At 44.1% G+C, this 9,573-nt stretch overlaps 1 protein-coding gene across 1 annotated transcript in view; it reads left to right on the top strand.

Moving 5' to 3' along the window:
- Positions 1 to 212: 212 nt before the first annotated feature.
- The window catches only part of ADGRF1 (adhesion G protein-coupled receptor F1), a 79,828-nt gene continuing 70,467 nt past the window's right edge, over positions 213 to 9,573 (top strand). Inside the window, exons 1-2 of the mRNA XM_030195581.1 lie at positions 213 to 331; positions 7,333 to 7,399. Coding sequence (XP_030051441.1) covers positions 230 to 331; positions 7,333 to 7,399 — 169 coding nt within the window. The 5' untranslated portion in view covers positions 213 to 229. The remainder of the gene's footprint in view (positions 332 to 7,332; positions 7,400 to 9,573) is intronic.

Raw genomic sequence — 9,573 nt, 5'->3', positions numbered from 1 at the left:
GTGGCTTTTAGGCTCCAATATTTACGCAAACCATGGAGCTGTCGTAAATGTGCACACCTACATTTTTGGGCATTGATGTGGCTTTACGCTCACTCTCTACCCATTGCCTCCAAAATATTTATTAGCTGCTGAACTCTCATTTATCTACAGGAATCCATTTACTGAGGTTCTGCTGGCCTGCGGTAGTTAACCTTCTTATATTTATACTTCACGGTATAAAGGAAAAGCTATGAAAATGAGACTTGTGGGGATCTTTGCTTGCCTGACCTTTCTGCTGGTACGAAACTCCTCTCTGGCCCAACAAAACAAGCACTATGGATCCACTACACAGGTAAGATTAAAATGGTTAACTAACAGAAACAGTTTATATCTCATTCATTTTTGCACTTGTAGAGTCATTGACTAATGGTTAATACACATTATCGCCATTATCATGTATTATCTGCTGAACTGTATAAAGTGGGCAGTTCAATAACTGAGCACCTTCAGGTGGGCACTCCAGAGGGTGTGTGATAGGAGCCTAATCTATAATGGAATGTAACCAGGGTCTCACCTCCAACCAGCTCACTCTCACCACCAAACCCGGCCCACAAACATTTATCTGTCTTTTTTTTTATTTTATTTTATTTATAAGAATTTAATTTTACAAGCACTAAAATAACGTGCCAGAAATACAAACAAAATAATACAAGAATTATTTCAATCAGGTAATTATAAACTCTTCCTTAGACCACAAAATAGGGAGAGTGAAACAAGACAAGGAGATCAATTAAACAACAGTAAACAAAGAAAATGTGGTATTAACCTGATTATCCCCAGTTATTTATTATCTGAATCATTATTCCACATTGATCATCTGGTTGGCTTCTTCAAACCCAAAATGGTGTATAGTCAATTTATTTTGTTGGAAACATACTTATTGTCCAATATTAGTGGAAATAATACAACTGATTTCATTTTTTCTCTTTTAAAACCAGAAATTATTTAACAATACAAACACTTGAGTCGCTAATTCAATTCCCACTGATTAAGGTAATCCAAGTTTCACAGGCTTCACTCCTTTTGAATAAATATACTAAGAGGAATCATATTTAGCTGTCTTTATCGCTCTCACAGTGTCAGTTCTCAATCACACAAGCTTGGGGGCAGGCCAGGGCTGGACTTACTCTGGTAGGCTGTAGGATATTAAACTGGGCTTTAGTTTCAGTATCCTCACCAGTCCTGGAGTCATCTTTTTACTCACTCTCTCGTTCTCTGAAAAGGATACTCGGCACACCCAAGGATTGTCTTTTAAGCAAATACTTACTAACTTCTGCAACGACAGTAAATCCTAACTTCAAAATCTTTATGTACAGTCAGCATTTGGTTTAAGAGGTTTCTTTGGTTTTAATCCAGCCAAGACTTTTTGGTACAGTCTTATTCACTATTTAACATTTCTCTTTTAATCCAGAGCTATGTACAATTATACAACTCCTCCTGTTCATCTTCCATCCCTTAAGGCTTTATAAACCAAGGCTGCTCCTGATGTCTCTGATCACAATCCACTTCCCTCAGGATCAGACCTCTATGTCTGTACTCCATACAGTGATGTACCTCTCAGGGCTACACCCTGGCCTTGAACAGGCTTCCTCTGCTCCAACTCCTGCTCCCCGACTGGGTTCCCCTTACCCACCCGGAGCTCCTCTCGCCCTCTCAGTTTCAGCTCTTAGGTGCAGAAACTCCTCTTTAATTTCAGCTCAAGTTTATTCTGCCTTTCTAGGATACCCCTTCTCCTCCTAGGGTCCTGGCAGGGGTGAAGGCAACCAAAGACCCTGTGCTTCAACAAACAGGAACTTTTATTACCTTCACATGCCACCCTGTCAGTCACAAACTAGAACCATTTCTTTCTTCAACATCTAATATAATAAAACGCACCGTGAATGTTCTGAAGACAACGTTCTGAAGTCACTCAAACACTCCCTGAAGGGTTCGTGGATTCATGTGGTGAAGCCAGCCAGCCGTCTCTGCCCCGCCCTCGCGTCAAACGGATCGCACCCACACAGCGAAGGTAAGGCTAGACGTCGGGAGCGCCGCCTCCTTCCCTGACGCTGCGCTGCCGGAACCGCCACGGAGGTAAATTTAAAAAGAAAAAAAAAAGAAAAGGGATGTTGGGGGGAGAGAAGAGGGTGGGCAGTAAAGTTGAACAATGGGAGCGGGAGGGCAGGGGAGAAACGACAGCATGGATGCGAAGGGGGGGGGGAGAAGAGGGCGGGCCAGGCTGGGACATGGGAGAGAGAGGAGCATGGATGCGAGGGGGGGGTCATGGAAGGGATAGAGGGGAATTGCTGGAAAAGGATGAATGGAGGGGGCAGGGGACAGAGGAGCATGGATGGGCATGGATTGGGAGGGCAGGGCTAAGGGAGAGAGGGGAATTGCTGGAAAGGGATGAATAGAGGGGGCAGGGGACAGAGGAGCATGGATGGGCATGGATTGGGAGGGCAGGGCTCAGGGAGAGAGGGGAATTGCTGGATAGGGATAAATGGAGGGGACAGATGGGCATGCATGGATATGGATTGCAGGGCAGGGCTCAGGGAGAGAGGGGAATTGCTGGATAGGGATGAATGGAGGGGGCAGGGGACAGATGGGCATGGATTGGGAGGGCAGGGCTCAGGGAGAGAGGGGAATTGCTGGAAAGGGATGAATGGAGGGGACAGGGGACAGAGGAGCATGGATGGGCATGGATTGGGAGGGCAGGGCTCAGGGAGAGAGGGGAATTGCTGGATAGGGATGAATGGAGGGGACAGATGGGCATGGATGGATATGGATTGCAGGGCAGGGCTCAGGGAGAGAGGGGAATTGCTGGATAGGGATGAATGGAGGGGGCAGGTGACAGAGGAGCACACACACACACACACTCTCTCTCACACTGTGTCTCACATACACACTTGCACACACTCTCATTCTCACACACACACTCTCTCACAAACACACTCACACCCAGACTCACTCTCTCTCTCTCTCACACACACACACTCACACTTTCACTCTGTCTCTCACACAGTCACTCTCACATACACTCTCCCAAACATACACACTCCGAGGAAAACCTTGCTTGCGCCCGTTTCATTTGTGTCAGAAACGGGCCTTTTTTACTAGTATCACATAATACACTCCCTTGGGCTAGGCTTTCCTCCCACTCAAAGACATCCCACATGCTGACCCCAGAGACTCCAGGGAAAACCCACTTCACTTAGTAATCCCCATATAATGGGGGATTATAGGAAAATAGGTGCCTATTTTGTTATAGAATACTAGTGTAACTAGGTATTAACATACCTAATATTTAGGGGTTTGCAGTTATACCAGCACATACATGTAAGTGCCTAAATTATAAAATGTCCCTGAAAATGGGCCCTCAATAGTAAATTACCCCTAATGTTTAATTCCTCCCCTTCCTTTCTCTTAGCTCCTAGAGCAAGGAACTAAGGCCCCAGGAGCTTTCCAGGAGGTATTTCCCCACCTACTACTCCTCTAGAAGCTCCTTGTTAGACGCCCTCTGAGGAAGGAAGGACCTGGCTGCGCTCCTCCGGGGTCCAGCTCCAGGGGCAGTGACGTGAGAGGCGAGAGGAGCGGCTGCAGAGCCGACAGCCAATGCCTGATGGTTGTCTGCGGTGCAGCGCTTGCTTTTTAAAAACATTTTGAGTTGTTTAATTAGCTCTTTTTGCTTTTGTAGCGACCTCTGCTGCTTAACAGGAGAAGCAGCAGTGGCTGAAAATGGGAGCTGGCGCCGTGTGTTTCGCGGGAGACTTGGCAGGTCTGTATTGGGTGGGCGGGCCTGGAGGGAAAGTGGCTGGGCCTGGGCCTGTCCAGGCCCGCCCATGGCTATGCCCCTGTTTGGTTTTCTATAATTTCCTTGCAAATGTATTATAAAGTATGGACCTAGTAAATATGCTTTTTTCTCTTTCTTCTCAGCCAGGGGCGTAGCTATAGGGGGCCACAGGGGCCTGTGCCCCCGCAAATTATGTCCAGAACCCTAGTTTGGCTGGTGGGGGTCCCCAACCCCCGCCAGCCGAAGCCTTCTTCAGCGACATCTCCAGAAGCCGCGTTCCTGCCCTGTTCTTCTTGCTCCTCCTGTCAGCGTGCACAGGACAGGAGGAGCAAGAAGAACAGGGCAGGAACGCGGCTGCACTGGAGATGGCGCTGAAGAAGGCTTCGGCTGGCGGGTGTTGGGGACCCCCACCAGCAAAGGTATTTGTGAGGCGAGGGGGGGGGGTGCGAGGAGGCACGAGACGGTGGCGGGGTAAGTGAGACAAAGTGAAGCGTGGTGGCGGGGGGCGACACTCAAAATGTGCCCCCAACCTTGGGCTCTGGCCTCCTCCCACCGTAAGGTCTGGCTACGCCAATCTCAGCTATCTTCATTTTTGGTTAATAAAAGGGTGAAGAGGCTCTGTAGCTCAACTCCCATTGCACTGTATAGAGTAGATACCTAGGGTAAGTGGGCCTATATCTTCTGTTTTTAATTTTCTTTTCATGATTTTTTTTGCAACTAATCTATACTGGATTTTCTTCATTAGTTTTATATCCTTTCTTTGATTTTCTTATTTGTTAATGGTACACATCATACACTTTCTGAACAAGCAAGATTTTGCTTGGATGGAATGTTATAAATTTGAAAAAATAAAATTGAAAACAAAATGTAAGGCAGCAAATACCAAAATTCCAGAGCCACCTTAATTAAATGTTTTACTATTTAAGGGCTGGATTCACTACAAAATTGTGTTACTGTACACAAACACTGCTACAGCACATTCTTCTTCATGAATAGGCAGGGCTTTTTTTGAGAGGGCACTTGGGGGTACTGAGTATCGGCACCTTTTCCATTGTCTGTTAAAATTGATCCGTGGACCCCAAGTTTTAATGATAGAACTCAGGCTCTACACACCAATTCTGTCTTGTCATAGATTCTGTGACTGGATGCAGGGGGCCTGGCTATTATGGGGTGGGTCTCTCAGTGATCACCCCAATCCTGAAGGGTGGCCTAGCATTTGAGTACCGGCACATTTTTTGCTAGAAAGAACACACTGTGAATAGGTCCCATTGCATAACACCAGAATGCTAGATCTAAATGGGCTATTTTAGCTCCTGGAAAGAGTCCACAAAAGTCTGACATGATATGTTTCATGTCCAACTGCTGCTTCAGGGACTCCATTCGTATTTTCATCACTTACAGGTGCTTAACTTAGGGCAATGTTTACTTATGAGCGCTGAGAGATAGTGTGTACTAATTCTCATAGGAATAACATAGGTGCAGTGGGGGTTAGAGTGCTCTTTACTGAATATGGCCCTTAATATGGTGAGTACACTGACTGAACACTGACTCCTAAATAGATAAAACTTTTAAATTAATTAAAGTAAACCTGTAAATATTATACTAGATTTATTTATGGTGCATCCTTGGCTATTATAGGTACAAAAGAAACAAGCTTAGAATGTCTGGCACAATGGCTAATGCTTTACAGTTATTTTTACAAACGTGATTTATCAATAGCAATTCCTTACAAGATCATGTTTTGTTTTCTGAGTAAAGAAAGATAAGCATGCCCAGTAACATTCACCTTCTGATGCAAACTATGTTTATGTTTCTGCATTTTGTTTTTGTTTTTTGTTCTGATATGTTCTGCAACCCTGCCAGGCCCATTATGGAGGGTTCAACCATGCTTATCAATTTTAACTAGAAATTGTTGGCTAGGTACCAGAAGCAGCTGGGAGGGATAGGGGAGCGAGAGAGAAGAAGCAGATTCTTGTGCTTAATGAGGAGGACTAGATATCTAAACTCACAGGTTTGAATCTTTGCTGTGCTACTGACACTCTCTGTGACCCTCGGCAAGTCATTGCAGCTACCTGAATCTCATTAAGGGGTCTTCCTTTTTTAAGGCACATTAATGTGTGCCTGTGATGGGCAAAAGGGAACCTCTTGTCAGTCAGCAGCATTTTGGATCTCAGCACAAATAGGTCAGGACAAACTGAGCAGAACCTCTGTCTTGGTGGGGGCCTAAAGGCTTCCATTGGATAAAGTGGGGGGGGGGGGGGGAATGGAGAGTATGGTCAGAGGTCAACAAACACAGGAGAGGGTGGAGAGCCTGGGGACTTTCCTGGAGGATGTCTCTTTAAAAATTTGATACAATATACTTAACAACTATTGCATTTATTTTTATCTTTATTACATCAATTAATCTCATAAACCTAACAATTATTGTCTAAAATCCCCATATATCTATCATTCATTCATTCATCCATTCATTTGATGAGGCAAAGCTTTTAGATGGGGAGGGGCTTTTTCAAATTGAGCTGTTTAATGAGGTGACTGTCAATGTCAAGAAGTTGAGAGGGAAATAAAAGTAGAGGAAAGAAGAAAGATGAGGAGAGGAGAACAGAGGAGTAAAACATTGGAAGAAAGAAGAGGAAAAGTAAAGAGTGGTAGAGGAAAGGGAAAATAAAGGAAGAGCAGCAAAATATAAGGAGGAGCAGGGAAGAACAGGAGATGATGGGAATAAGACAAGGCAAAAAAGCAGAAGAAAGAAGAGGTGGAAGAATCATTTCTACCAAGTAGCTGGAACACTGGACAATCACAAGCCAGGGTTGTCTCTGAACTCTCAAGGAGGGGAGAAAAAGACTAGGAGGGGTGCCCGGAGGTCCCCTCATTCCTAGACTGAGGAGAGGAAGGAGCATTAGAGCTGGTCCCCAGGAGATACTCTTGCAGCCCATAAGGCAATCCTATTCTATTTAACACAGGAACTCACCCTCAGAGCCTAAAAAGGAGCGAGTGAGAGGAATGCAAGGGAGAATCAAGTCGTCTTGCCAAGAGTGGAAGAGAGTAAAGCTGTTGTATATAATACTGTAGGAGAAATTATAACTACTTCAGGTGTCCCCTTTGCTGTTATTCAGCTTGATTAATGACTGTTCCAAAAGTTTGACCCTCCGCTGCATTACTATTAAATTCAGAGTTATATTATTTGACTGTGTACGGAGTGGACTTATTTCTTGGAGCATCCATACAGAAGAAGTCAAGGTGATTTAACTAAATATTGTAAGAGGTCTGTTAGAGTGAGGCCCTTGAAGATAATTCTTCCCACCACTCATGGGGCACAACATCTGATTGTGCTGCCCCAGATAACACCCTTAAACAGAGGTCCACCTGGGGGTCCCTATAATTACAAAACTGAACCAATTGGCCAAGTCAGCTATTTGATTATCTAAGTATAATTATATCATAACTAAAACTGCATCTGTACTTATACAGCATGATTTAAACAATTTTCTTTAAAATCTGACATTGTATTTGAATGTTTTCAGGACAGCCTGGAGCTTGAGAGAAAAAGAAGCCACAACTTTTATGCTTTGAAACAATATAAATATAAAGGTACTGTAAAACTTAAGAACATATTAGGCTGCTAGAGGCCCATATCCAATGTTTTTTAATGCTTTTGTGTCACAGGGAAAAGGATCTTTACAGTGTCCTTTAGCAGCAAACCTATGTCAAATCAAATCAATTCTTCTATACCGCTAATATCCCCTTTCCAGGGTTTAGTGTGGTTTACATTCTAAGTGAGACAAAAGCTGATAATGTTAGTATGAGGTATGAGAACAATTAGAGACCATTGGTGTAATGCATGAGTATCTTTCAGTTGAGCACAGATACATAGTAATAGCAATTGCACATTATAAAAGGTGTGCACACACCAATATTTTTTTTATTTTGTTTCACTTTGGTGGGCTTTTCTGGGGTTTTATTTTATTTTGGGGGGGTTTGTTCATTTTATTTTGTTTTTTATTTGGTTTTAACATGTAGTATTTCTATATAGTGCATGCTGAAAATGAAATGAAACAACATGAAACAAGCAGGAAAAGTATGCACAGGCATGGTTTCATGAATGTTTTTTTAATGTAGATTTATAGAAAGGGTGTGTGTGAGTGGCAGGAGGTAGGGAGGGAGTAGGGTGAGGATGGAGGAGGTTGTGGTACGGTTATGTGTGGGGGGAATGGATGAGGTTGCATGTGTACATGGGTGGGAGGGTGTATGTGTATGAGTGAGATATATATGACTGAGATATGTTTTGGGGGAAATGGAGGGGTGTGTGTGAAGGGGGTACAGGTCTCTCTTTTGGAGGTAATTTTATGACACATTGCCAGTGGCATACCTAGGGTAGTTGACACCCGGGGCCGGTCATTTTTTAACACCCCCCCCCCCCCCCAAAATCCAGTACTAGGCATACCGAGAATACAAAACATCAGGACCTATAGAGCAATTCTACCATACCATAAGCAGTAATTTCTACGAGTCACACAAGGAAAAGGAAAGCATCTTAAACACTACAGTGAGCACTAGAACATCAATTCACCTATTGTAAAATGAAACCAGACAGAATAGTACAGATCGTAGATCCTGCACAGTCAATGCCAACTGAAAGCCATGTCTTTTTCACAAACACAGATACACCCTAATCCACTATAGAATAAGTAATCTATTTAGACAAAAATTAAACTGAACCCCCGATGCCAGACTCTGCATACAATGCAATACCACAGAAACAGAAAACGTCCCCTAGTACTGTGCAAAATATAAAGACAGCAGATGTAAATTTGAAAAAACTAACAAATACCAATCACCACTTTACAAATTAACAAATAGAAATAAAACAAATAATATCATTTTATTGGACTAATACATTTAGCTTTCAGAGGCCAAAATCTCCTTCCTCAGGTCAATACAGTATAGTGCTGTTACATTATTCTATCCTGACCTGAGGAAGGGGGTTTTGTTCTCTGAAAGTTAAGTCAAAATGTATTAAAATTAGTCCAATAAAAAGATGACCTTATTTACATGTTCTACTTATAAACATTTATTAACACAGCTACAATACTATATCCTAAAGCAAAATAATTAAAATATATATTTACAGTTTGTTGTCTCTGGTTTCTGCTTTCCTCATCTTCTTTTCACTGTCTTCCTTCCATCCAGCATGTCTTCGCTCACTCTCTGCCATCCAGTGTCTGCCCTCTCTAATGTCTCTTCCATCCAGTGTCTGCCCTCTCTCTCTGCTCCTTCCATCCACTGTCTGCCCTCTCTCTACCTTCCATCCACATCTGCCCTCTATTTCTGCCCCTTCCATCCACCATCTGCCCCAGTCTGCCATCTCTCTCTCTCCCTTCCATCCACATCTGCCCTCTATCTCTGCCCCTTCCATCCACCATTTACCCCAGTCTGCCCTCTTTCTCTCTCCCCCTTCCACCCACCATCTGCCCTTTCTCTCTGCCCCTTCAATCCGTCTGCCCTCCCTCTCCCATCCATCCAAGGTCTGCCCTCCCTCACGCTCCCCACTTCCATCCAGGGTCTGTCCCCTTTCTCTCTCTGCCCCCTCTTTTCAGCCCCCTTATTCCACCTGCCCCAAGTTCCAGCCCCAGCCCACATCTCCCACCTGCCCCCCTTTTCAGCCCCACTATCCCACCAGTCCCCAGCCCTTTTCTCCCATCAGTCCCGAGCTTCAGCCCCAGCCAGTTCTCCCTGTCACCTTTAAAGCCCCCAGTTTCATCCCC

The sequence above is a fragment of the Microcaecilia unicolor genome, chromosome 3 (genome assembly GCF_901765095.1).
Source record: "Microcaecilia unicolor chromosome 3, aMicUni1.1, whole genome shotgun sequence".
NCBI classification, from domain to species: domain Eukaryota; kingdom Metazoa; phylum Chordata; class Amphibia; order Gymnophiona; family Siphonopidae; genus Microcaecilia; species Microcaecilia unicolor.
The sequence above is the reverse complement of the archived record's forward strand: the minus strand, read 5'-3'. Positions and strand labels throughout refer to the sequence as shown.